The 27,437-nt window shown below is 68.3% G+C and overlaps 1 protein-coding gene across 1 annotated transcript in view; it reads left to right on the forward strand.

Annotated features, from left to right (window-relative positions):
- ABCC11 (ATP binding cassette subfamily C member 11) overlaps positions 1-25,089 on the forward strand; it is a 32,842-nt gene extending 7,753 nt beyond the window's left edge. The window contains 24 exon segments of the mRNA XM_045582905.1: positions 878-1,026; positions 2,630-2,737; positions 5,595-5,843; positions 9,487-9,558; positions 10,341-10,465; positions 11,933-12,005; positions 12,415-12,582; positions 13,760-13,894; positions 13,978-14,059; positions 14,211-14,299; positions 14,476-14,587; positions 14,825-14,928; positions 16,391-16,588; positions 17,909-18,135; positions 18,577-18,714; positions 19,514-19,700; positions 19,785-19,874; positions 21,065-21,091; positions 21,094-21,262; positions 21,503-21,662; positions 22,503-22,581; positions 22,902-23,015; positions 24,339-24,503; positions 24,893-25,089. Of these exon segments, the coding sequence (XP_045438861.1) occupies positions 878-1,026; positions 2,630-2,737; positions 5,595-5,843; positions 9,487-9,558; positions 10,341-10,465; positions 11,933-12,005; positions 12,415-12,582; positions 13,760-13,894; positions 13,978-14,059; positions 14,211-14,299; positions 14,476-14,587; positions 14,825-14,928; positions 16,391-16,588; positions 17,909-18,135; positions 18,577-18,714; positions 19,514-19,700; positions 19,785-19,874; positions 21,065-21,091; positions 21,094-21,262; positions 21,503-21,662; positions 22,503-22,581; positions 22,902-23,015; positions 24,339-24,503; positions 24,893-24,982 (3,110 nt within the window). The 3' untranslated portion in view covers positions 24,983-25,089.
- Positions 25,090-27,437: the final 2,348 nt, after the last annotated feature.

Consider the following 27,437-nt stretch of genomic DNA (forward strand, 5'->3'; position numbering starts at 1 on the left):
CCACGCCACCTCTGGGCATTTCCTCTGGGCTCCGCGGGGTGTTCTGTTCTGTGGGGCTGTCCCCGTGGCTGTCCCCGTGGCCGACCACGGACTGTTCTGTGTTCCGTGGAGGGTGTCCCCATGGCCGACCACGGACTGTTCTGTGTTCCGTGGAGGGTGTCCCCGTGGCTGTCCCCGTGGCCGGCCACGGACTGTTCTGTGTTCCGTGGAGGGTGTCCCCGTGGCTGTCCCCATGGCTGACCACGGACTGTTCTGTGTTCCGTGGAGGGTGTCCCCGTGGCTGACCACCGACTGTTCTGTGTTCCGTGGAGGGTGTCCCCGTGGCCGGCCACGGACTGTTCTGTGTTCCGTGGAGGGTGTCCCCGTGGCCGGCCACGGACTGTTCTGTGTTCCGTGGAGGGTGTCCCCATGGCTGACCACGGACTGTTCTGTGTTCCGTGGAGGGTGTCCCCATGGCTGACCACGGACTGTTCTGTGTTCCGTGGAGGGTGTCCCCGTGGCTGACCACGGACTGTTCTGTGTTCCGTGGAGGGTGTCCCCATGGCTGACCACGGACTGTTCTGTGTTCCGTGGAGGGTGTCCCCGTGGCTGACCATGGACTGTTCTGTGTTCCGTGGAGGGTGTCCCCGTGGCCGACCACGGGCTGTTCTGTGTTCCATGGAGGGTGTCCCCGTGGCTGACCATGGACTGTTCTGTGTTCCGTGGAGGGTGTCCCCGTGGCTGACCATGGGCTGTTCTGTGTTCCGTGAAGGGTGTCCCCGTGGCCGACCACGGACTGTTCTGTGTTCCGTGGAGGGTGTCCCCGTGGCTGACCACGGACTGTTCTGTGCAGAAGGTCCCCGTGGCTGACTTCTGTGGTTTCTCACGCCCCCCCCAGGCCTGAGGAGGAAGGAGAGGAAGCTGATGGAGAAGAGCGGGTTTATCCAGAGCCTGAACACCATCCTGCTGTTTGTGGCCCCCATCCTGTCCACACTGGTGATGTTCCTCACCCACGTGGGCCTGCAGCTGGAGCTCAGGGCGTCCACGGTGCGCGTCCGGGTGTTCTGACCCCCCACACCGACAGGAAGCTTTCTCCCCTGTCCTGGTCCAGCCTGTGCCCCCCAGAGACTTAGGTGGCTGCGAACAGGTGCTAGGATTGGTTTCCACTTCCGGGGTTCAGGGTGCTCACGCTTTCCTCCATTCGGACCCTCGGGAGAACTGACACCCCAACACCTCGGTGGGGGGACAGTCGTCCGGGGGCTGGGACCCCAGACAGATGCGTTCCTCTGTGAGCCCCGAGCACTGTCGAATGGAAAGGCGCAGCTTCGTCTGTCTCTCCCTGTGGGGCCTGCCCCGCCCTGGGCAGGAGCAGGGATCCCGCCCTTTGAGGAGAGGAGGGCGGGGCACACAGCGGGGAGGGCGGGTCCACCCTCCTGCAGCAGTCTGCTCTGCCGGCCCAGGCGTGAGGCACACAGTGCTCAGAGCGGGCGGAGTCAGGCCCATCGGAGTGCATCATATACTGTTCCTAAGTCTATATCTGTATCTGTATCTGTATCTGTATCTGTATCTGTATCTGTATCTATCTGTATCTGTATCTGTATCTATATCTGTATCTATATCTATCTATATCTATATCTATCTATATCTATATCTGTATCTATATCTATCTATATCTATATCTATATCTATATCTGTATCTATATCTATCTATATCTATATCTATATCTATATCTATATCTATATCTATCTATATCTATATCTATACTTATGTCTATATCTATATCTATATCTAAATCTATATCTATACTTATGTCTATATATCTGTATCTATATCTGTATCTATATCTATATCTATATCTATATCTATATCTATATCTATACTTATGTCTATATCTGTATCTGTATCTATATCTATCTATATCTATACCTATGTCTATATATCTATATCTAAATCTATATCTAAATCTATATCTATATCTATATCTATATCTATACTTATGTCTGTATATCTGTATCTGTATCTGTATCTATATCTATCTATATCTATACCTATGTCTATATATCTATATCTATATCTGTATCTATATCTGTATCTGTATCTATCTCTATATCTTTATCTTTATATCTTTATCTATATCTGTATCATGTCCACTTTAAAAACACCTGAGGGTATTTTCCCCCCAATGATTTTTAAGAGAGATTGGAAGGGGGGAGGGAACATTCTCGGGCGGGAGCGAGGTGTGGGCCGGGCGGGCGCCGCGCAGAGGCTCCCAATAAGAGAAAGCCGGTCTGAGGAGGGGGACGAAGGTGACCTCAGCAGCCACACCGCCTGCCGGCTGCCAGCAGCACAGCCCGCCGCTGCCTGCCAGTGCTCCCCACGGCCTCCCGGCCCAGGCTCCGGCTCCTGGCGACGCCCAGTCACGCTCTCCCCCCTGGGAGGCGACAGCGGGAGAGGCCTCAGCCGCGGGGACGCGAATAAGACCCGTTTCTTCCGTCTCCCCCACCCCAGCGTGGCCGCTGCCAAGGGCAGGGCCTGCCTGTGGGCTGTGGCTCCAGGGCTGTGGTCCAGGGCTGTGGCTCCAGGCTCAGGGCCGGGCCCGGGGAGGGAGGGACGGCAGGGGCGCCCTCACCACCTCTCTCGCCCCGCCAGGCCTTCACGGTCCTGGCCATCTGGAACTCCATGCGGCTGGTGGTGTTCTTCCTGCCCTTCTCGGTCAGAGGCCTCAGGGAGTCCCAGTCTGCGGCCGAGAGGTTCAAGGTGAGCGGGCAGGGTGGGCTGCACGGCCTTGGCATTGGGCGCTCGCCTGCCTCCAGGCCCTGGGCAATCCTCCTGCAGGCGGGACAGTGGTTCTGGGGGGCGTGGGCGGGACAGTGGTTCCGGGGGGCGTGGGCAGGGACAGTGGTTGGGGGTGTGTGGGACAGTGGTTGGGGTGTGGGGGGACAGTGGTTGGGGTGTGGGGGGACAGTGGTTGGGGGTGTGGGCGGGGACAGTGGTTGGGGGGTGGGCGGGGACAGTGGTTGGGGTGTGGGGGGGACAGTGGTTGGGGGTGTGGGGGGACAGTGGTTGGGGGTGTGGGGGGACAGTGGTTGGGGGTGGGCGGGGACAGTGGTTGGGGTGTGGGGGGACAGTGGTTGGGGGTGGGCGGGGACAGAGGTTGGGGGGTGGGCAGGGACAGTGGGTTGGGGGTGTGGGCGGGGACAGTGGTTGGGGGTGGTGCGGGGACAGTGGTTGGGGGTGTGGGCAGGGACAGTGGTTGGGGTGTGGGGGGACAGTGGTTGGTGTGGGGGGGGGACAGTGGTTGGGGGTGTGGGGGGGACAGTGGTTGGGGGGTGGGCGGGACAGTGGTTGGGGGTGTGGGGGGACATGGTTGGGGTGTGGGGGGACAGTGGTTGGGTTGGGGGACAGTGGTTGGGGGTGGGCGGGGACAGGTGGTTTGGGGTGTGGGGGGACAGTGGTTGGGGGGTGGGCAGGGACAGTGGTTGGGGTGTGGCGGGGACAGTGTTGGGGGGGGGGGCGGGGACAGTGGTTGGGGGTGTGGGGGGGACAGTGGTTGGGGGGTGGGGGGACAGTGGGTTGGGGTGTGGGGGGGACAGTGGTTGGGGGTGGGCGGGGACAGTGGTTGGGGGTGTGGGGGGACAGTGGTTGGGGGTGGGCGGGGACAGTGGTTGGGGGGTTGGGCAGGGACAGTGGTTTGGGGTGGTGGGCGGGGACAGTGGTTGGGGGTGTGGGGGACAGTGGTTGGGGGGTGGCAGGGACAGTGGTTGGGGTGTGGGGGGAACAGTGGTTGGTGTGGGGGGGGAACAGTGGTTGGGGGTGTGGGGGGACAGTGATTGGGGTGTGGGGGGACAGTGGTTGGGGGTGTGGGGGGACAGTGGTTGGGGGTGTGGGGGGACAGTGGTTGGGGTGTGGGGGGACAGTGGTTGGGGGTGGGGGGGACAGTGGTTGGGGGTGTGGGGGGACAGTGGTTGGGGGGTGGGCAGGGACAGTGGTTGGGGGTGTGGGCGGGGACAGTGGTTGGGGGTGTGGGGGGACAGTGGTTGGGGGGTGGGCGGGGACAGTGGTTGGGGGGTGGGGGGACAGTGGTTGGGGGTGTGGGGGGACAGTGGTTGGGGGTGTGGGGGGGACAGTGGTTGGGGGTGTGGGGGGGACAGTGGTTGGGGTGTGGGCGGGGACAGTGGTTGGGGTGTGGGGGGACAGTGGGTTGGGGTGGGGGGGGCAGTGGTCGGGGGTGTGGGGGGGCAGGGGGTGGGGGGGTGGGGGGACAGTGGTCGGGGGTGGGGGGGACAGTGGGTGGGGGGTGGGGGGAACAGTGGTTGGGGGTGTGGGGGGACAGTGGGGTCGGGGGTGTGGGGGGGACAGTGGGGTTGGGGGTGTGGGGGGACGAGTGGTCGGGGGTGTGGGGGACAGTGGTTGGGGGTGGGGGGACAGTGGTTGGGGGTGTGGGCGGGAGCTTGGAGGGCACGGAGCGCCCAGTCCGCGCCAGGCAGGGGATGAGTTGGGAAGGACCATGGACAGGCACAGGGTGGGGCTCACCTCACACACACAGTGAAGGGGCCGGCGGAGGAGGCCGGAGTCCCTGGCCTGGACATGCATCCAGTGAGACAAAACACGGTCCCTTGCTTTAAACAATGAAGAAATAGCCCTCCTCTCAGTCCCTGTGAAAATATCGTTTTATTTTTATAAAACACGAGGCGCTCACTGTGGAAAGCTGAGGCTCCACCCAAAGGGCCGGAATCACAGTGACTCGCACCCACAGCCGGTGCCTGGGCTCCCCGGCTCCCCATCATACTGACATCGTATCTTCAGAAAGAGGGGGAGAGAGACTCAGGGACCGGCGGCCTCCTGCACGCCCCCCACTGGGGATGGAGCCCACCCCGGGCCTGGGCCCCGACCGGGCATCGAACCGTGACCTCCTGCGTCCGGGGTTGAGGTTCCACCGCTGAGCCACTTTGACTTTCTCTGCTTATAAGTGAAACAGAACCGGCACGTCGATTCTGTGACTCCACAGCTGTGGTCACTGCGACGACGAGGCCAGCGTGGCTCCGGCTGCCGACACTGTAAAACGAGAGAGAGCGTGAGGAATGGGGGGGCGTTCCGAAAGGAACGAGGGCCCGGGGGTGTGGACACCGGAAACCCCTCGGTTTAGAGCCTCCCAACGGGAACCGGCCTCCCCCGGTGGACGGCGGCTCTGCATCCTCTCGCTGTCTGTTCGCTCACAGGCCGGTCCCGGGCCGGCCGCAGGGGGACATCCCTCCTGGCTGCTGGCCTGACGCCCCCCCCCCCCCCCCCCCCCCCCCCCCCTCCGTCCCTTCCCCCTCCCCCCCTCCCCCCCCCCCCCTCTCCCCCTCCCCCCCTCATCTCCCTCCCTGCCCCCCTCCCCCTCCCTCCCCCTCCCTCCCCCTCCCCCTCCCCCTCCCTTCCCCTCCCTCCCCCCTCCCCCTCCCCCTCCCCCTCCCCTCCCCCTCCCCTCCTCCCTAACCCCCTCCCCCCTCCCCCGTCCCCCTTGCCCTCCCCCCTCCCTCTCCCCCTCCCCCCCTCCCCCTTGCCCTCCGCCTCCCTCTCCCCTCCCCCCTCCCCTTCCCCCTCCCCCCCGCCCGCCTCCTCTCGCCGGCAGCGGTTCTTCCTGCAGGAGAGCCCCGTGCTGTACGTCCAGGCGGGGACCGACCCCAGCAAGGCGCTGGTGCTGGAGAAGGCCACGCTGTCCTGGCAGAGGGCCCGCCCCGAGCTGGCCAACAGGGCCGCGGAGCCAGACAGCAACGGACACGCTCCCGAGGGGACGCCCCCGCCAGGTGGCCTGGGGCCCGCAGGCACGGGGGACAGCCTGGCCCCTGCGTTGCACAGGATCCACCTGGCGGTGGCAAAGGTAGCCTGGTCCGGCCAGGCGGGCGGGCCTGAGGCTGGGAGCCTGGCCCGGCACTCCCCCCCCCCCCGCCCCCTTTCCTTGGCTGAAACCTGTCCTCCCCAAACCTCCCTTTAAAGCACAATCCATCTCAAACGGCTCCAGCCCCCACTCTCCGATTTCTGACTCCTCACCCCCTGCTGGTGTGTCTGCTCGCTTCTCTGCAGCACTGGCCCTCTCCCCCCAGCAGGGGGCTCCCGGGAGGTCTTTTCTTACTGCTCGGCGCAGTGGCCAGCAAACTGCAGCTCGAGAGCCACACGCGGCTCTTCGGCCCCTTGAGTGTTTAACAAAGGCCAGCTTAGGAGTGCCCAATTAAGTTAATAACAATGCACCTACCTATATAGTTTAAGTTTAAAAACGTGGCTCTCCAAAGAAATTTCAATTGTTGTCCTGTAGCTATGTGGCTCTGTGGACGAATGAGTTTGCTGACCACTGGCTTAGCGCATAGGAGAAACCCAAATGACCCTTTGGTGGGCAAATGAATGAATGAGTGAGTGAATGAATGAGTGAATGAATGAGTGAATGAATGAGTGTGAATGAGTGAATGAATGAGTGTGAATGAGTGAATGAATGAGTGTGAATGAGTGAATGAATGAATGAGTGAGTGAATGAGTGAGTGAATGAGTGAGTGAATGAATGAGTGAGTGAGTGAGTGAATGAGTGAGTGAGTGAATGAGTGAGTGAGTGAGTGAATGAGTGAGTGAGTGAGTGAGTGAATGAGTGAGTGAGTGAGTGAGTGAATGAGTGAGTGAGTGAGTGAATGAGTGTCATGAAGTGAGTGAATGAGTGAGTGAGTGAAATGGAGTGAGTGAATGGTGAGTGAGTGAGTGAGTGAATGAGTGCGTGAGTGAGTGCCTGCGTGAGTGAGTGACGTGCGTGCCTGCGTGCGTAGCGTAGCGTGCCCTCGCGATGCGTGCGTGCGTGCGTGACTGCGTGCGTGCTGCCTGACTGCGTGCGTGCGTGAGTGCCGTGCCTGCGTGCGTTGCGTGCGTGAGTGCCCTGCGTGCGTGCGTGCGTGCGTGGGCCCTGCGTGCGTGAGTGCGTGGCGTGCGTGCGTGCCTGGTGCGTGCGTGCGTGCGGGCGTGCCTGCGTGCGTGCGTGCCTGCGTGCGTGCCTGCGTAGCGTGCGTGACTGCGTTCCTGCGTGCGTGCGTGCGTGCCTGAGATGCGTGCGTGCGTGCGTGCCTGCGTGCGTGCCGTGCGTGCCTGCGTGCGTGCGTGGATGCGTTGCGTGAGTGCCGTGCGTGCGTGCTGCTGCGTGCGTGCGTGCGTGCCTGCGTGCGTGCGTGCGTGCCTGCGTGCGTCCGTGCGTGCGTGACTGCTGCGTGCCGGCGTGCGTGCGTGCGTGCACTGCGTGCAGTGCGTGCGTGCGTGCCAGCGTGCGTGCGTGCGTGCGTGCTGAGGATGCGTGCGTGCCGTGCGTAGCGTGCCTGCGTGCGTGCGTGCGTGCCTCGGCGTGCGTGCGTGCGTGCGTGCCTGCGTGCGTGCTGCGTGGCGGCCGTGCGTGCGTGCGTGCGGCCGGCGTGCGTGCGTGCGTGCGTGCGTGCGTGCGTGCGTGCGTGCGTGCGTGCGTGCCTGCCTGCGAGTGCGATGCGTGCGTGCCTGCGTGCGTGCGTGCTGCGTGCCTGCGTGCGTGCGTGCGTGCGAGGCGTGCCTGCGTGCGTGCGTGCGTGCGTGCGTGCGTGCGTGCGTGCGTGCGTGCGTGCGTGCGTGCCTGCGTGCGTCGATGCGTGCGTGCCGTGCATGCGTGTCCGTGCGTGCGTGCCTGCGTGCGTGCCTGCGTAGCGTGCGTGCGTGGCGTGCCTGCGATGCGTAGGTGCGATGCCGGCGTGCGGGCGTGCGTGCGTGCTGACTGCGTGCGTGCGTGCGTGCGTGCCTGCGTGCGTGCGTCGCGTGCCTGCCGTGCGTGCGTGCGTGCGTGCCTGCGTCCGTGCGTGCGTGCCTGCGTGCGTGAATGCGTGAGTGCCGTGCGTGAGTGCCTGCGTGCCTGCTGAGTGCCGGCGTGCGTGAGTGCGTGCCGCCTGCCTGCGTGCGTGCCTGCTGCGTGCGTGCCTGCGTGCGTGCGTGCGTGCGTGCCTGCTGGCGTGCGTGACTGCTGCGTGCCTGCGTGCGTAGCGTGAGTGCGTGACTGCGTGCGTGCGGGCGGGCGTGCCTGCGTGCTCGTGCGTGCGTGCCTGCGTGCGTGCGTGCGTGCGTGCCTGCGTGCGTGCGAGCGTGAGGTGCGTTGCCTGCGTGCGTGCGTGCGTGCCTCAGTGCGTTGCGTGCGTGCCTGGCGTGCGTGCCGTGTGGCGTGACCCTGACGTGCGTGCCTGCGTGCGTGCGTGCGTGAGCGATGGCCTGCCGTGCGTGCGGTTCCAGTGCTGCGTGCGTTTGGCCGTGCCGTGCAGTGCCTGCGTGCGTGCGTGCCCGTGCGGCGTGACCTGCGTGCGTGAGTGCGTGCGCTGCCTGCGTGCGTTGCGGTGCGTGGGCCTGCGGCGTGCGTGCCTGCGTGCGTGCGTGGCGTGCCTGCGTGCGTCCGTGCGTTTGACGTGCCCTGCGTGCGTGCCTGCAGTGCGGTCCGTGCGTTGACGTGCGTGCGTTGACTGCGTGCGTCCGTGCGTGCCTGCGTGCGGGGTCCGTGCGTGCGTGCCGTGCGTGCGCTGCGTGCGTGCGTGCCTGCGTGCGTGCGTGCATGCGTGCCGTGCGTGCGTGCGTGCGCTGCGTGCTGTGCGTGCGTGACGTGCCTGCGTGCGTGCGTGGCGTGCCTGCGTGCGTCCGTGCGTGCGTGCCTGCGTGCGTGCGTGCGTGCGTGCCATGCGTGCGTGCCTGCGTGCGTGCGTGCAGTGGCCTGCGTGGACGTGCGTGCGTGCGTGACTGCGTGCGTGCGTGCGTGCGTGCTGGCGTGCGTGCGTGCGTGCGCTGCCTGCGTGCGGGCCTGCGTGCGTGCGTGCCTGCGTCGTAGCGTGCGTGCGTGCGTGCATGCGCGTGCGTGCGTGCCTGCCGTGCGTCCGTGCGTGCGTGCGTGAGCGTGACTGCGTGCGATGCGTGCTGGCCTGCGGCGTCCGTGCGTGGCAGTGCCTGCGTGCGTGCCTGCGTGCCTGCGTGCGTGACGTGCGTGTGCCATGCCGTGCGTTGCGTGCGTGCGGTGCGTTGCCGTGCCGTGCGTTGCGTGCGTGCCTGCGTGCGTGCGTGCGATGCCTGCCGTGCGTCCCGGGCGTGGTGCCTGCGTGCGTGCCTGCGTGCCGTGGTGCGTGCGTGAATGCAGTGGCGTGCGTTGCGTGCCCTGCGTGCGTGGTGCGTTGCCTTGAGTGACGTGAGTGAGTGAGTGAATGGGGGACACTGCGAACCAGGCTTTGCTGTCCGGGCTTTCCAGAGGGAGAAGCAGGTGCAGGGAATGCAGGCAGGTCTGGACCTGGGCTTCTCTCCTCCCGGGACCCCCTACCCACAAGCCCCTGTGCCATCGCCACTCGGCGGCCTTCCTGGGCGGCCGCCCGCTGTCGCCGGTCCCCAGCCTCGGATCCGCCTGCAGGTGTGCGTGGCCGTGTGGCCTCTGCCGGGGGTTCTGTGTGCGAGCCCCTGGCGCGGCCGGCGTGGGGCCGTCGTGCCGACGCGGCTGTGCTGGGTTCCAGGGGACCCTGCTGGGCGTCTGCGGCAGCACCGGGAGCGGCAAGAGCAGCCTGCTGTCGGCCTTCCTGGGGGAGGTGAGTCTCCCCGAGGAGCAGGAGCGCGGCGGGACGGCCGCTTGCCCGCGGGCCAGACGGCGGGGCTGGCGCTGGCCGCGTGCGCAGAAACACGTTCTGTGGCCGTTTCACTGGGCAGCGACGGGGCCCTCTGCCACTACGGCGTCCAGAACACGAGGGCCGCCCCCCCACCCCCATGCGCCAGGCAGGTCAGGGCGGCTGGGCGGCCGGCCCATGGAGGGGGGCTGGGGACCAGCGGGAAAAGCTCGGCGTGTCCACGCACACCCTGCTCGGGCCCTGCAGGAACGTCCCGGTTTAGCTCCGCGTTCTCGGGGTCACAAGACTCCCTGGGGGGCCGGGAGGGAGCATGTTGTTCTTTTGTTTTGTTTTGTTTTTAAATTCAGGTCCCTGTGGTTGTGCAATGGAGGTTCCCATTTAAAAATATGTTTTTATTTCAGGGAAGGGAGAAGGGGAGAGAGAGAGAAACACATCCATGATGAGAGGGAATCAGGGACCGCCTGCCTCCTGCACGCCCCCCACTGGGGACCAAGCCACAACCCGGGCACATGCCCTAACGGGGAACTGAACCATGACCCCTGGTTCATAGGTCGACACTCCACCCCTGAGCCAGCCGGCGGGCAGGAGCATGCCATCCCAAGTCCCATTTCATAGGCGAGCCCGGGGTCCGAGGCAGAGGGCCAGGCTGAGCCCGGGGTCCGAGGCGGAGGGCCAGGCTGAGCCCGGGGTCCGAGGCGGAGGGCCGGGCCGTCCCCGCGCCGCCCTGAGCTGACTCTCGCCCGCAGATGCACCTGCTGGAGGGCGCGGTGGGCGTGCGGGGCAGCCTGGCCTACGTGCCCCAGCAGGCCTGGCTCGTCTCGGGCAGCGTCCGGGACAACATCCTCATGGGGAGCCAGTGGGACCAGGCGCGGTAAGCTCGGGGCGGGCGGGCGGGAGGACGGGGCGGGGGGCTGTCAGGGGAGGGTTCCCCCACCTCCCCAAGCCCCGCTGCGAGGGGCCCTCTGAGTGCGGCCCCAGCACCGCCCTCCTGGCTCAGACAGGAAGGCCACGGCCACCTCCACGCTCCAGGCCGGGCAGCCGAGGCCCCAAGAGGTGCGGCCGCGTGGCCAGAGCGGATGGGACGTGCCGGGGCTGGGCCTGAGCCCCGTGGCTGTCAGAAACCCCAGGGCTCCCTGCTTCAGTCTGTGGCCCCCCACCGCCCCCCGGCTAGCTTCCCGGGTGTCTGTGTGGATTCCTTCCTGAGCTCAGAGCCAGAGGGCGGTCAGGAGGCCGAGGAGGCTGTCAGTGGGGAGGCATCAGCCGGGCTCGTGGCTGGTGGTGGGGGGCCGGCGTGGCCTGCTCACACGCTCCCATCCCCCGGTGACCATGAGAGTCTGTGCCGCACGGACGGGGCGGGGGACACACCGAGCCCGCAGGCCAGCCCGGCTCCCAGCTTCCCGGGCTCGGCCTCGGTGACTTTGCAATCGGCCGCTCCCCCAGTCACAGCCGGGAGGGCACAGGCCTGGAGGGGTTCTCACCGGCCAGCTCCAGGCCGGGGCCAGCACCAGCTGCTGAGCTGCTGGCCGATCCCGGGATGGCTCTCCGGAGCCAGGCCCCTCCTCACGCCGCCCCTTCTCATCGACGGCGCTCCCTCCCTCCCTCCCTCCGTCTCTCTGCTCCTCGGGCGGCCAGCTCTGCGCTGGGTGTCCGGCTGGGACTGGCCGCTGGCTCTGCCCTGGGCACCCTGGCTCCCGCTTCTCCCCGTGCCCACCCCCAGGGGTGTCGCCCTCACACAGCCCTCGTCCGGTCACCGCACTGCCCTGCGCCGACAGGGCCCAGGCCCTCTCAGAATATCTGTCCAAACAAGCCCGGCCGGGCTGCTGGGCACGCCACCCAGGACCTCACCCGAGCACGGGACCCGTGCACAAGCGTGTCCACACGACGTGTGGCACAGCAGCTGAGGACTAGGAGACCCCGTGTCCACCCCGGGGGCACCGTGTCATACGTAGACCACGTGTGCCTGTGATGGGACACTGCGGGGCCTTGAACGGTGTCAGCCGCACACGTGCAGGGGAATGGGCTGCTCCCGAATAAATGCACAAGGAACTGCGCTGGCGGTCGCTCCTAAGGAAAGCCACGTGGCCAGGGGCCCTGGCTGGTGTGGCTCAGTGGCCAGCGCGCCGGCCCGAGGACTGCCGGGTCCAGGGCGAGGGCACAGGCCTGGGTCTGGGTCTGATCCCGGGCCCACCCAGGCACATGCAGGAGGCAGCCAATCGATGCGTCTCTCTCCCACCCAAGCTCCTCTCTCCAAAGTCTCCTTAGCCGGCTGAGCCGGGAGTGGGAGTGTCCCCTCCCCCGGGGGCAGGGCCTGCCGTGCCCTCAGGCCCCCGCCTTGCAGGTACCGCCAGGCGCTCCACTGCTGCTGCCTGGCCCGAGACCTGGAGATCCTGCCCTTCGGGGACAGCACGGAGGTGAGTGAGCGGCAAGAGGGAGGTGTCGGCGCCTCCGGGCACAGAGGGGCCCCAGCTTCTGCCCAGAGCGGCCCCCATCGGGGGGTTTGAGACGCAGAACCTGCCCGTCCCCGCCCGGTCCCTCACCGGCCGGCACCCTCCTCCTCGGAGGCCCCGTGGCCTCGGTCCCCCAGTTTGTTTATTTTGTTCTGTCGTTCGCGGCTCCCGTCTGACCCGCGAGGGGAGCGGGCGGCTTGTCCGCGGCCCTCATGCCCGTCCCGCGGCGTCAGTGAGCGGCGCTTCCTGGGCCACGTGCCTCCCCCACCCTCCCCCGGGATGCGCTTCCCGCCCGCCCGCACGTGGGGAGCGCCGAGGGCCCGCCTGGCTGCGCCCACCCTCCGCCACGGCGCCCCTGGTTCGCCGTCCGCAGATCGGGGAGCGGGGCCTCAACCTCTCGGGGGGGCAGCGGCAGAGGATCAGCCTGGCCCGCGCCGTCTACTCGGACCGCGAGACCTACCTGCTGGACGACCCGCTGTCCCGCCGTGGACGCCACGTGGGGCGCCACATCTTCGAGGAGTGCATCCGGAAGGCGCTGCGGGCAAGACGGTGGTGCTGGTGACGCCCAGCTGCAGGTGACCCCTCGGGGCGGCTCCCCCTCCCCCGCAGACCAGACCCCCTCCCCCTCCCCTCCCCCTCCCCCTCCCCCCTCAGACCAGACCCCTCCCCCCTCCCCCCTCCCCCAGACCAGACCCTCCCCCCCTCCCCCTCAGACCCAGACCTCCCCTCCCCCTCCCCCTCCCCTCCCCCGCAGACCAACCTCCCCTCACCCTCCCCCTCCCCCGCAGACCAGACCCCCCTCCCCTCCCCTCCCCCGCAGACCAGAACCCTCCCCTCCCCCTCCCCCTCAGACCAGACCCGCCCCCTCCCCCTCCCCCATCAGACCAGCCCTCCCCCTCCCCTCAGACCAGACCCTCCCCCCCCCTCCCCCGCAGACCAGACCCCCCCTCCCCCTCAGACCAGACCCCCCTCCCCCTCAGACCAGACCCCCCTCCCCCTCCCCCTCCCCCTCAGACCAGACCCTTCCCCCTCCCCTCCCCCTCAGACCAGACCCTCCCCCTCCCCCTCAGACCAGACCCTCCCCCCTCCCCTCCCCCTCAGACCAGACCCCCTCCCCCTCCCCCTCAGACCAGACCCCCGTGGGGTGTGGGGTACAGACTCGGCCTCCCCGCCCCTCTGTGCTGGGGGACGGGCTGGTGAGCGTCCAGACCCATGTCCAGGCTCCCTCTGCCTTCCGCACGGCAGGGGCCAGCACTCTGGAAGCAGAGAAAGAGAAAACGTTCCTCAGGAGGAACCCCACGCCTCCCCCGCCGGCCCTTCCCTCTGCACCTGCTGTCCTTGGCTTTGGGCTCAAGACACTGTCGCTCTTTCTCCCTCCTCTTCTGGCTGAGCCGCGCTGTCTTTCTGGCATAAAAAAAAAAAAAAAAAAAAGGCACAAAGAGCTTTCCAAAGGGCCCTGGCCGGTGTGACCCAGTGGTCAGAGCATTCAGCCGGGACTGACGGGTCCCGGGTTCGATTCCGGGCGAGGACACGTCCCTTGGCTGCAGGTTCCCCGGCCCCGATCAGGGCGGTGCAGGAGGCAGCCCATCGATGCCGAGGGCCCCCCCGAGGGCGCTGGCCTCGGGGTCAGTGACACTGCACCTGGCTCGGGGCTCGGCCTCTGCACGGAGGCGCTGCGCGGCGCTGGGCGCTCACTGGGACCCCCTCCCGCCCCGCAGTGGCTGCAGTTCTGCGACCAGGTGCTGCTGCTGGCGGACGGGAAGATCTGCGAGCAGGGGGCGCACCGGGAGCTGATGCAGAGGGGGGGGCGGTACGCCCGCCTCCTCCAGACCATGCACGGGGAGGCCGCACAGGTGCCCGCCGCCCCGCCCCGCCCCGCCCGCCCGCCCGCCCACCCCCGGGAGGAGCCCCCTCGCTCACAGCCCTGCCTCCCCAGGACACGCTGCAGGCGGCCCCAGAGCCTCCGGGCGGCCCGGCCCAGCACCCCCTCCCGGGGGAGCCCCCTGAGGACAGCGCAGGTGAGCCGGGGCCCCGGCCGCTGCAGAAGCCGCGCTGTGAGCCCCTCTCCACCGGCAGACGGGGCAGAGAGGCCTGTCTCCGGGTGCAGTGTGCGAAGGCCGTTAGGAACAGGACCCTGGCCCCCGGTCCCCTCTGCCCCCTTCTCTGCAGCCGCCCCGACCCACCCTCAGGGCGCCAGGCCCTCGGGGCTGAATGGCTGGGGAAGGACCCCTTTCCGGGCTCCGGGGGCAGGGTCTCCCGTGGGTTGGGGCAGCTGGGTGGGCGCTGCCTCCGGAGGCGAGGGACGGGAGGGGCAGGCGCAGGGCGCTGGGAGAAGCTGGGAGAAACAACTCCTCCTCCTCCTCCTCTCCTCCTCCTCCTCCTCCTCCCCCTCCTCCTCCTCCTCCACCTCCTCCTCCTCCCCCTCCTCCTTCTCCTCCTCCCCCTCACCCCCCCAGGGCTGCAGAACCAGCTCACCCAGCAGGAGAAGATGGAGCAGGGGTCCCCCTCATGGCGTGTCTACCACCACTACATCCAGGCGGCTGGAGGTGCCCGTGGCCGGGCCCCGGGAGGGGGGTCAGGGGCGGCCGGGCCCCGGGCGGGGGGTCAGGGGCGGCCGGGCCCCGGGCGGGGGGTCAGGGGCGGCCGGGCCCCGGGCGGGGGGTCAGGGGCGGCCGGGCCCCGGGCGGGGGGTCAGGGGCGGCCGGGCCCGGGGGGGGGCACACCTCGCACCGTCCCCGCCGCTCGGTACGGCAGCTCCGGCCACAGCAATGCCCTCCCCGCAGGGTATGCGGTGGCCGCGGGTGTGCTCCTGCTCATGATGCTGTTCATCTTCCTGTCCGCCTTCTACTTCTGGTGGCTGAGCTACTGGCTGGAGCAGGGCTCCGGGGTGAGTGCGGGCGAGGGTGCGCTGGGCGGAGGGCGCGGCCTCTCTGGGGCCCCGGCTGGGACCCCGGCCCGGCCCAGGGAGGACCCTGGGAGCCTCCGCCCGGGGCGCCCCGCGCTCACAGCCTGAACCGCCCCCGGTGGTCTTTTGGGGACAAAACCCAGAGGCTTCTCTGGGGCCCAGGCAGGCCGGCTCTGCACACCGCGGGCGGGCGACGGGCGGGGCGGCCGCCGGAGGGAGACCTGCTGGACGGGGAGGCGGGGGGGGGGGGGGGGGGGGGGGGGCGGGGGAGGGGGGACGGGGAGGTGCGGGGGGGCGTGGGAAGCCCAGGAGCTGCTCTGCTCTGGGCAGAGGGAACCGGCGCATCTTAGAGGGAGAACCAAGGAGCGGAGGGGGGACGGGCCAGGCAGAGACGGACACCTCCAGGAGGCCCGCCCACCTCAGGCTGCCTGCTGGCTGGGGTCATGGGGGCATGACACGAGGCGCCCCCCTCCCGGGACTCCCCCTTGTGAGTGTAGAGGTCAGAGTGAGGCTCTCAGGCCCGTGCAGGCTGCTCCGGGTCCCTGAGCCCCTTAGGAGCGGGGAGGGGGATGCGGGGTCCCTGAGCCCCTTAGGAGCGGGGGGGGGTGTGCAGGGAGGGGGTGCGGGGTCCCTGAGCCCCTTAGGAGCGGGGGGGGGGTGTGCAGGGAGGGGGATGCGGGGTCCCTGAGCCCCTTAGGAGCAGGGGGGGGTGCGGGGAGGGGGTGCGGGGTCCCTGAGCCCCTTAGGAGCGGGGGGGGGGGTGTGCAGGGAGGGGGTGCGGGGTCCCTGAGCCCCTTAGGAGCGGGGGGGGGTGTGCAGGGAGGGGGATGCGGGGTCCCTGAGCCCCTTAGGAGCGGGGAGGGGGGACGGGGAGGGGAAGCGGGGAGGGGAAGCGGGAAGGGGGGGCGGGGTCCCTGAGCCCACAGGAGCGGGGGGGGGGGGGGCGGGGTCCCTGAGCCCCTTAGGGAGCAGGGGGGTGTCCCTGAGCCCACAGGAGCGGGGAGGGGGGTTGGGCTGAGCCCACAGGACAGCCTCGGGCAGCACTGGGCAGCTCAGGCGGGTGGTGTACCTGGGCCGGGGCCCCCTGGGCACGCGCCTCAGTGCTGGAATCCCCGGGAGTCTGGCTTCCTCTGGGGGCCCGGGAGTGACTGATGTCACCAGCCCCTCCCTGGAGGGCGGGGTGGGCGGAGGCTCCAGCCTCCACCGCGCAGCTTTCTGGTGACAGGCCTCCCTCCAGGCTCAGCACCCGCCAGGGGCTGCCAGGAACTCCCTGGTCTCAGACAACGGAGTGTCTGGGGCAGAGCCGGAGGCCAAGGGTGCGAGCAGAGCATGCTCCCAGCTCCAGGCTCGGGGCACCACAGGGGGCTCTGGGCCAGGAGCCGGGACAGAGGCCACAGATACTTATACACCCCCCCCCCCCCCGCCTCCCCGTTCTTTCTCAAAGACCAACAGCAGCCACGAGAGCAACAGAAGCACCTCGGACCCGGGCAACATCCTGGACAACCCGCGCCTGTCCTTCTACGAGACGGTGCTGGGCCTCAGCACGCTGGCCCTGGCCTGCCTGGGGGTCTGCTCCTCGTTGGCCTTCACCCAGGCCACCAGGAAGGCCTCCACCGCGCTGCACAACGGCCTCTTCAGCAAGGTGCGCGGCCGGCGCGGGGGCGGCGCTGCGGGCGGGGCAGCTGGCCTTCGAGAGCGGTGCTCTTGGGGTTGAGAAAAGCACAGCGTTCCCCCAGGCCCTCACCCCGCCACTCGAACCCCGTGCCTGCGTGCGGGACGCCTGCTCCAGCTGACGAGCAATACGGACCGGTCATCGTCATCGTTACCGAACGTCCACCGTTTACACTGGGGTTCCCTCCGGCTGGTGCACTTTTTTTTTCCCCCCAAATATATATTTTATTGATTTTTTCACAGAGAGGAAGAGAGGGGAATAGAGAGTCAGAAACATCGATGAGAGAGAAACATCGATCAGCTGCCTCTTGCACACCCCCTATTGGAGATGTACCCGCAACCAAGGTACATGCCCTTGACTGGAATCGAACCTGGGACCTTTCCGTCCACAGGCCGATGCTCTATCCACTGAGCCAAACCGGTTTTGGCCGGCTGGTGCACATTCTATGCACACACCCCCCTCACACACACACACACACACACACACACACACACACTGGGTCACTGGCTCTGGGGCCACCGGCAGGAGCTACAGAGAGATCTGCAGATGGCAGCTACTGGGATTGGGCTTGGAAGTGCCCAGGCGAGGCCCCGCTGGGACACAGGCCGGCTGGGACTGGTGCTACGCATCGGGGAATTCGTTGTTTCCGCTGTTTTGACAAATGTGTGCTCAGACTATCTTCACTGCCCCAAAAGTCCCGGGCTGTCTGTCCACGCCTCCCACGCCTCCCCACAGCCCCCCAGCACCTGCTTTCTGTCTCCCTGGTTTTGCCTGTTGCCGAGTGTCCCAAGGTTGTAAGTGGACAGCAGGTCCCCAGGTGGACGGGGGCGGGTCACACCTGCTGCTGGCGGCGGGTCCTAGCCGTTCACTGGCCTTGCTGAGGGTCAGAGTCACACCAGCGCTGGCCTCGGTGGGCCGAGCACTGTCACACGCAGGACTGTCCCAAGATCCCTGGCATTGCCCTCCCCCTGCGGTGGGAGCACCAGGCGTCCTGGCTAGAACACCAAGCGGTCTGTGATGTCCCTCCCGCTGGGGGGCAGCCGATGACGTCGTAGAGGTGTCCCGGCTCTCTCTCGCACGTCACATGTCCCCGTGTGCCACGTGGGGGGCGTCAGGCTTCCGATGGTGAGGGCACCAGCAGGCGTGGTCCGGTCCGCGTGGCTCGGGGTTTGTTCAGGCTCAGAGGAGGGAAGCCACCTGCCCGGGCCACCCAGCAGCAGATGGAGGCGTCCGCACGCTGGGGCCCGGCGCTGCCCCCAGGCCTCCCCTAAGGCCGCGCCGTCCCTGCAGGTCTCCCTCTGCCCCATGAGCTTCTTCGACACGACGCCCACGGGCCGGCTGCTCAACTGCTTCGCGGGGGACCTGGACCAGCTGGACCAGCAGCTGCCCATCGTGACCGAGGAGTTCCTGCTGCTGCTGCTGCTGGTGCTCATCAACATGGCCATCGTCAGCGTGCTGTCGCCCTACATCCTGGCCATCGGGGCCGTCCTGTTCGCCGGCTGCATCCTCTTCTACGTGTGAGGGTCTCCCCGGCCGGGGTGGGGGCGGGGGGACCGCCCGGACAGACAGCCTCAGCCTCTCCTCCATCCTCTTCTACGTGTGAGGGTCTCCCCGGCCGGGGTGGGGGGGGACCACCTGGGTGGGGGCGGGGGGACCGCCCGGACGGACAGCCTCAGCCTCTCCTCCATCCTCTTCTATGCGTGAGGGTCTCCCCGGCCGGGGGTGGGGGGGGACCACCTGGGCGTGGGGAGGGGGGGACCGCCCGGACAGACAGCCGCAGCCTCTCCTCCATCCTCTTCTACGCATGAGGGTCTCCCCGGCCGGGGTGGGGGCGGGGGGACCGCCCGGACGGCCGGCCGCAGCCTCTCCTCCATCCTCTTCTACGCGTGAGGGTCTCCCCGGCCGGGGTGGGGGCGGGGGGACCGCCCGGACGGACGGCCGCAGCCTCTCCCCTGCAGGAAGGTGAAGCGGGCCATGAATGTGTTCAAGAGGCTGGAGAACTACAGCCGCTCCCCCGTCTTCTCCCACATCCTCACCGCGCTGCGCGGCCTCAGCTCCATCCACGTCTACGGGAAGGCCGAGGACTTCGTCCGCCAGTGAGTCCCTGGGGCCCTGGGGCAGGACGGGGGGGGGAGCGGGGGGTGGCAGAGGGGCCCTGGGGCAGGACGGGGGGGGGTTGGCGGGGGGTGGCAGAGGGGCCCTGGGGCAGGACGGGGGGGGGTAGCGGGGGGTGGCAGAGGGGCCCTGGGGCAGGACAGGGGGGTAGCGGGGGGTGGCAGAGGGGCCCTGGGGCAGGACGGGGGGAGGTAGTGAGGGGGGGTGGCAGGGCCCTGGGGCAGGACGGGGGGGGGGGTAGCGGGGGGGTGGCAGAGGGCCCTGGGGCAGGACGGGGGTAGGTAGTGAGGGGGGGGTGGCAGGGCCGTGGGACAGGACGGGGGGGGGGGGTAGCGGGGGGTGGCAGAGGGGGCCCTGGGGCAGGACAGGGGGTAGGTAGTGAGGGGGGGTGGCAGGGCCCTGGGACAGGACGGGGGGGGGGGTAGCGGGGGGGGTGGGCAGAGGGGCCCTGGGGCAGGACGGGGGTAGGTAGTGAGGGGGGGTGGCAGGGCCGTGGGACAGGACGGGGGGGTAGCAGGGGGGCGGCGGGGCAGTGGGGCAGGACAGGGAGTGGGTTGTGGGGGGCAGGTAGCGGGGCGGAGGGGCCCTGGGGCAGGACGGGGGGGAGGGTAGCAGGGGGCGGCAAGGCCATGGGGCAGGATGGCAGGGGGTATGGGGGGGCGGCTGGGGCCGTGGGGCCGGATGGCCGGGGGTTATGTGGAGGGGCAGCGGCCGAGAGGGCGGCCTTGGGCAGCCCTTGGGCAGACCAACGCGGTGGCTCCGGGCCTCCTGTCCCCCGAGGTTTAACAGGCTGAACGACAAGCAGACCAACTACCAGCTGATGTACCTGTCCTCCACGCGCTGGGTGTCCCTGCGGCTGGAGCTCATAGTCAACCTGGTGACCTTGGCCGTGGCCTTGTTCATAGCCCTCGGGGCGTCCTCGGCCCCCGCCTCCTACCAAGCCCTGACCATCAGCCTCATCCTGCAGGTGAGGGGGCTGGCGCGGGGGCTCGGGGCGGGAGCCCTCCTGCAGCCGCAGCGGGCAGCCTGACCGCGGCCTCCCCCCGGCCAGCTGGCGTCCACCTTCCAGTCCATGGTGCGCATGGGCTCCGAGTCGGAGGCCTACTTCACGGCGGTGGAGCGGCTGCTGCAGTACCGGAAGGTGGGTGCGGCCGGTGCCGGGGGCTCTGCTTGGCCCGGCCCCGAGGCTTTCCCCGGGCTCCGGCCCCCGCCCGCCCTCCCGCCCTCCCGTCTGTCTCCTCTCTGGGCTCTGCGGGCCGCGTCCTGGCGTGCAGGGAGGAAGCTTCCCTTCGCAGAAGCGGCAGCCTGCCGGGTCTGAGAGCGAGTTCGGCAGCGAGGCCGGGCGTGAGCCGCGCCTGCGCACGCGCAGCGGCTGGGCGCAGGCTCTGGAGCCAGGTCACCCCGCTCACGTCTAAGCTTCGCCCCTGAACGGGCGGTGCAGCTGGGGGAGCCTCAGGGGCCTCTGTCTGTCTCTGAGCGGGACGGCGCGCAGCAGCTACTCGGCTGGGGGTCGCAGCAGTGAGCGGACGGACACACACAGCGCTGGGCTGGCCCGGCCCAGGGAAAGGCTCGCGGCTACGATACACAGATTATCTCAGGAGCCACAGAGCCCCTGCGAAGGCCGTCGCGCTCTCGGGCCTGTTACCCAGGAGAGGGCGCCGAGGCTGGCCCCTGGGCGCCGGCTCACGGTGACACAGCCGGCCGTCGGAGCCCCCCCACCCCTCCCGAGGCCGGGCCCCCGCCGGTTCTGGGAGCGGGACTCGGGAGCCGCAGAGCCTTGGCCTAACCCCGCGGGACGCTGTGGGGACGCTGTGCGGGCAGCCGGGCCGGGACCCTGGTCTTCGCCCTCGCTGTCTCCTCCCAACACGCCCACTGCGCGTGGCGTTGGGGTGTGGCTCAGGCGGCCTGGGCTGGAGTCCGCGCTGCCCCCCCAGCCGTGCGCACTGAGCCATCCTCTGCGCGGTCCGAGCCTGGCCTTTGCCTGTGAGACGCGTGTGAGAAAGCCCACCGCGCGGGCGGGAACAGAGCCCCGTGGCCAGGGCTCCGAGCTGAGCCCGCCCCGCGGGGGCCGCCCGCCCGGCCGCCCGCGCTGGCTGCTCAGGCTCTGTCTGCAGCGCGTCAGGCACCCCCCCGAGTCCTCCCCGTTAGCAGCCAGGAGGCGGCTCTGGGCTCCCCCTCCTCCGGGGACAGAGCCGGGGCAGGGATGGCCTGGGGGCCCCTCTGATGGCACCGCCGGGGCTCGGCCCCGAGGCCGGGCAGCGGGGGTGGCCACAGGCCCGGGCGCAGCCGAGCGGAGGGTAACGGCCGGCTTCCTCTTTCTCCGAACACGAGCTGTGCGTCCCGGAGGCTCCGCGGCAGGGCCGCCGGGGACGGCCGCGGGCCGCCCGGCCGCGTGGCCGCAGCGCGGGGAGCTGTGCTTCCAGGACTACCAGATGCGGTACCGCCACAACACGCCCGTCGTCCTCAGGGGCATCAGCCTGACCATCCGCGGCCAGGAGGTGGTGGGCATCGTGGGCCGCACCGGCTCCGGTGAGCGGCAGCCCGGGCGTCCGCCTGTTCTCAGGCAGGGGTTCGCACAGGCACCCCGGGGTGCTGACCCTCCTGACACGCCGCGCCCTGCCCCGGACACTGGCCGGGGGTCCGGGGGAGGAGACGGGGAACAGACGAGGGAATGACAGGGGCGGAGCGGGCAGGTGCGCGCCAGGTGTGGCCTGGGCCGGCCCCCGTGCGGGCTCAGGAGGCGATGCCCGGCTCGGTCCGGCCCCACAGGCAAGTCCTCCTTGGGGACGGCGCTCTTCCGCCTGGCGGAGCCCACGGCAGGCCGCATCCTCATCGACGGCGTGGACATCAGCGGCGTCAGCCTGGAGGACCTGCGGTCCAAGCTGTCCGTCATCCCTCAGGACCCCGTCCTGTTCTCGGGCACCATCCGGTGCGTGTTGGCCCGGGCCCGTAGCGGGCGAGGGCTGGGGGGGGGGCGTCCGTTTCGGGGCCACCTCCTATGACCGAGCTGTCCCTCAAGGTCGACGGAGACCCTGGTACGTTTGCAAGATGTCGTTGTTTAAGATATATTTTTATTTATCTCAGAGAGGAAGGGAGTGGGGGAGAGAGAGAGAGAAACATCAGAGATGAGAGAGAATCACGGGACGGCTGCCTCCTGCACACTTCACCCTGGGGAGCCTGAAACCCGGCCTGTGCCCTGACCGGGAATGGAGCCGGGGCCTCCTGGTCCACAGTTCGATGCTGACCCCCTGAGCCACGCCCACTGGGCTCTCTCCCGGCTTCACACAGTCACAGGAACACGCCCGCCTGAGGCCACGCCTGTCCTCCGCCCGCTCACGGCAGCCCCGCGTTTTCTGAGAAGCGAATGCGTTTAGGTCTTAAGGCGCTTGCTGGGGCGGAGTGTTTGTTGAGACAGGGAGGGGGCAGTGATGGCCACGCACGTGGGGAGCACCCTGATGCCCGGAGTCGTAGACTCACAGATGGTGACAGTGACAAACACGGTGACTTGCTCACCCCCGAGAGAGAGCCCCACCTCAGCACCTGGGCGTGGGGGCTGGGGACACAGCTGGCCCCCCAAAACCTGGGGCTGCTGCTGCAGAGGGACAGGTACCACCCGGCCAGGGAAATGCCCGCTCGCGGGGCCCCCGGGGTCCTGTAACCCGGCCCTCGCCCTCGCCTCGCCCTCGCCTCGCCCTCGCCTCGCCCTCGCCGTGGACGGAGGCTGCCCCGGGCGGGTAAGTGCGAGCACGGCCTCCTCCCTCCCGGGCAGGCTGAACCTGGACCCCTTTGGCCAGCACTCGGACGAGGAGATCTGGGGCGCCCTGGAGAGGACCTTCCTGAGCCGCACGGTGAGCGGAGGCTCCCGGCGCGGCCGCCTCTCCCGCAGGCGCCTGCCCGGCGCTACAATGTGCTGGGCACGGAGGACCGGCTCCTGCGATGGGAGCACAGTGGACGCCAGGGGCAGGCTCAGCGTGGGCTGCGGGCACAGCGGAGGCGGGAGGCGGGAGGGACGGGGCCCGCTGGGCGGGCACTGGCCGCGGATCCGGGGGTGTGGGCGGGGGGAGCTGCACAGAGACACGGAGGAGGGGCCGTGCACAGGGGCCGCCCAGGGGGCTGGTCCACCTGCCTGCCCCCTGAGTGACCCCCTTGTCTGTCCGTCCGACCGCAGGTCCAGAAGTTCCCGCAGAGGCTGCAGGCGGAGGTGGAGGAGAACGGTGAGAACTTCTCGGTGGGGGAGAGGCAGCTGCTCTGCATCGCCCGCGCCCTCCTACGCAACTCCAAGGTGCGGCCCAGCACCGGCCCGCGTGGGGGGCGGAGCGTGGGGGGCGCGGCGTGGCGTGGGGGGCGCGGCGGGGTGGGGCGCGGCCAGGCCCTCAGCCCCCCACACCCCGCCCCCGCGCTGAAGTCCGTCCAACCCAGAGCCAGAGCGCGCGAGCCAGGGCCTCGCAGTCGCCACCTCGCGGTCCCCCGAGAGCACGTCCCGCCTGCTCGGGGCCGCGCGCCGGCCGTCCAGGGAGCTCTGGGTCCGAGACTCACCCCGGCCCCGGACAGCGCCCCGGCCACCGCACCGCGGCCGCGGGCTCTTAGGAGCATGCTTCCCCTCACCAGCAAGCAAAACGCAAGCATGAAAGCACACACGCACAGACGTGTACATGTGAAAGGTGCACAAGGACACACACAAACGTGGACACACACGGACACGCACCTCCACGCTCGCATGTGCACGCGTGACCTTGGTCACACCCGTGGCCTCTGACTTCCTCACGACGCCCTCTTTCTAAGGGTCCCTGACCTTAACCAGTGACACTCAGGCCCCCTCGTGGGCCGGCCCGGCTCCCGTGCGTGTCAGGGGGACAGACACAGCGGTGCTGCAGCAGGAACATACGTGGCCGGGCGTGCTCGCCGGAGGCGGGGACGCTGCTCTGGGACCGTCTGCAAAGGGGAGGGGTTCCAGGAACCAGACCCGCCCCGCCCGCCGCCAAGCACGAGCCCTCGGTCACTAAGCGCGTCCCTCTCGGCGGGCGGGGCCGAGGGGGCTGGGCTCCGTCCAAAGCGATCTGTGTCTCGGCGAACTGCTGGCCGGCCCAGGACCAGGCCCGGTCCCAGGCTCACGAGGCCGCCTCCACCTGGTTTTTGTTTTGTTTTATTTTAGCCGAAGCCGGTGTGGCTCAGCGGATAGAGCGTCGGCCTGCGGACTGAAAGGTCACGGGTTCGATTCCGGTCAAGGGCATGTACCTTGGTTGCGGGCACATCCCCGGTAGTGGGTGTGCAAGAGGCAGCTGATCGATGATTCTCTCTCATCGATGTTTCTAACTCTCTATCCCTCTCCCTTCCTCTCTGTAAAAAATCAATAAAATATATCTTGTTTTATTTTATTTATTTTAAAATACATTTTATTGATTGCAGAGAGATAGGAACATCCATGATTAGAAAGAATCACGGATCGGCTGCCTCCTGCACGCCCCCTACTGGGGGATCAAGCCCACAACCCGGGCCTGTGCCCTGACCGGGAATCGCACCTGGGACCCTTTGGTCTGCAGGCCGCCGCTCTGTCCACCGAGCCACGCCAGCCCAGGCTTGCTGCCACCTGTTCTGTCCCCACCAGATCGTCCTCATTGACGAGGCCACGGCCTCCATCGACACGGAGATGGAGACGCTGATCCAGCGCACCATCCGCGAGGCCTTCCGGGGCTGCACCGTGCTCATCATCGCCCACCGCATCCCCACTGTGCTGGCCTGTGACCGCATCCTGGTCATGGACAACGGGGAGGTGCGGGCGGCCGGGCCGGGCCGGGCCGGGGGCGCCAGGCCTGCGGGCCCGCGGGCCGGGCTCACGGTGCCCTCCTCCTCCTCCTCCCCCCTCCCCCCTCCCTCCTCCCCCTCCCCCCTCCCCCCTCCCTCCTCCCCCTCCCCCCTCCCCCCTCCCCCCTCCCCCCTCCCCCCTCCCCCCTCCTCCTCCCCCCTCCCTCCTCCTCCTCCTCCCTCCTCCCCCCCTCCCTCCTCCCCCCTCCCTCCTCCTCCTCCCCCCTCCCTCCTCCCTCCTCCCTCCTCCCCCCTCCCTCCTCCCCCTCCCTCCTCCCCCCTCCCTCCTCCCCCTCCCTCCTCCTCCCTCCTCCTCCTCCTCCTCCTCCTCCTCCTCCTCCCTCCTCCTCCTCGCAGGTGGTGGAGTTTGACAGCCCCGAGGCCCTGCAGCAGGAGCCGGGCTCCATGTTCGCAGCCCTGCTCAGGACGGCCACGGCGCTGGGCTGAGGCCCCGGACCGCGCCGGCTCACGTCACCCGCGGACGGCCGTGGCCCGCGGGGGCAGAGAGCGGGGCGGACGTGGCAGAGGGGCGCGGGGGGGTGGGGGGGAGGAAGGGGAGGCTGGGGAGTGAAGCCCCCAAACCTGAGACCCCGGCGTCCTCCGAGACCACGAGGGCGAGCCGGGCCTCTCCCGGTGGGAGGGCTGGTGCGGCGCCGTGGCCCCCGGCCGTGGGAGGGGTGGCGGTGATGGATGGTTTTGTAAAAAGAATAAAAGTCGGAGAAGCCACACGCGGTCCTGCTTTCTGTGTTGGCGGCGGGGAGGCCCCTCACTGACTCCGCAGAGGGGCTGGCGGGCTCGGGGAGGGCAGCTCCGGGGCCGTGCGGGGCGCAGAGTGCCTGCCGCAGCCCCGGGCTCTCCCCCACCGCCCGGCTCCGGATGGGAACCCCAGCCCCTCCCGTGGGCGCCCCCGGGCGACACCTCCCATGGACGGCTCAGCTGCCCCGAATCACAGACACGGGGGCGGGCAACCCCACCGGGAGCTCGCTGTCTGCCATGTGTTTGCTTCCTGATTGGAGCGCAGATGGGTGGAATGAAACAGAGGTTGGCAAACTGCGGCTCCAGAGCCACATGCGGCTCTTTGGGCCCTGGAATGTGGCTCTTCCACAAAACACCACGGCCTGGGCGAGTCTGTGTTGAAGACGTGGCGTGAGAAGAAGTTGAAGTTTAAGAAATGTGGCTCTCCAAAGACATGTCAATCATTGTCCTGTTGATATTTGACTCTGTGGACGGATGAGTTTGCCGACCACTGGGATAAAGAATTCACTCGTAACGTATGTCAACTGTAAATAAACCTCCCACACGGTGGTTACAGATCTACAATGATAAAAGCATAATATGCTAATTAGACCAACATCCTTCTGGACATCCTTCCTGCGAGGGGATTCCGGGGCTGGGGCTGCGAGGGGATCCCAGGGCCGGGGCTGAGAGGGGAGCCCGGGGCCGGGGGCCGGGGGCCGGAGGGAAGCCGGTGCCAGCGGCCGGGGAAGGAAGGCCCAGTCTTGCACGAATTTCGTGCACCGGGCCTCTCGTGAACAAATAAAAAGGCAACTGTTTTCCATTTACTTCTAGGGAGACCTCACCGTGGTGGGGAGACAGGCTTCCAAGTGTTTCATTGTCTGTGCGTTCAGGTCACAGTGTCTGAGTGTGCCCTGGGGTCAGCCCCCTGCACAGCCACTTCCTGCTCTGCCTCTGGCACTGCGGGGTGCTGAGGGCAGGCCTCTCTGTCCTCGTGGGATTGTCCTGGTGAACAGGAGTGAGCAGCAAATAAATGAGCGGAACCAGGCGGTGGGCGGGACAGTCCGGCGGGCTTCCTGGCGGAGGGGAGCCATGGGGAGCTGAGACTGGGAGGGAAATGGCTCGGGGACGGAGACCGCTCCGGGAGGAGCACAGCCTACACATTCGGTGGGCAGCATCACCGAGGAGAAGGCCCAGCCTGGTTCCCGGCAGGCATGCCTCTCCTCATGGCTGCTCCTCCCCACAGGGCACTTCCAGGGATTGCCCTCCTGTCCCACACTTCCCTGTGCCGCCTGAGCCCTTTCCCTCTCTGCCTGCCTTTCATCCTTGGCCCAGAGGAGTGCCCGGGCCCCTCCCCCTCCTCTCAACCCTGCAGGGTCTGCCCCTGCTCCCCTGCCTGGAGAAAGCCCTCTGCGGACACCTGCTCCTCACAGCGGCCAGCAGGTGGCAGTCTCCTCCCAGCCAACGTGGGAAGGCGGCCTGGGCTTCAGATGGAGATCCCTGAAATCCAGGGCAGGAAAGGGACCCCACTCCCACTGGTCCTCAGGCCCCACCCTACCTCCCCTCGCAGCAGCTCCCCACCCGGAGCCTCGCTCTGCCTTGGTGGTGCCTGGCAGGCGCCCTGTTCTGAAACCCTGACGTCCGCAGGCCACCGCTCCATCCAGGAGCCAGCCCAGCTCGGGGGCTCCATCGATATTAAACAGAGTGGAGGGGAGCGGGACACAGAGAGAGAAACATCCATGTGAGAGACACACTTCAGCTTCCTGCACGCACCCCAGCCAGGGCCGGGATCCAGCCCTTGACCAGCACCAACCCCGGACCTTCAGTCCCAGGGCCCGCGCTCCGACACTGAGCCAGCTGCCCAGGGCGCACGCAGGCTTCGATGCCCGTCCTGAGTCGGAGTGGCCGGCTCCTTTGCCGTCCTGAGTGTTGGTTCACGTTAGAAACGCTGTCCTGACTGAGCACAGGGAACGGGAGGCCTCTGGACCTGCTGGCGGGTCTGTGTCCGCACCGACACTGGCCCCGCCCGCCCGCCCGCCCGCCCGCCGCCTCTGGGCAGGGAGAGAAGCGTCCTCCCCGGGAACTGCACCCCCAGAATCGCCGCGGGGAGGCACGGCCAGGGTGCGAGCGGGAGGGGGCCTGGCAGCTCACCTCGCGGCCGCGGCCG

Source organism: Pipistrellus kuhlii, unplaced genomic scaffold (genome assembly GCF_014108245.1).
Source record: "Pipistrellus kuhlii isolate mPipKuh1 unplaced genomic scaffold, mPipKuh1.p scaffold_m20_p_17, whole genome shotgun sequence".
Lineage (NCBI taxonomy): Eukaryota > Metazoa > Chordata > Mammalia > Chiroptera > Vespertilionidae > Pipistrellus > Pipistrellus kuhlii.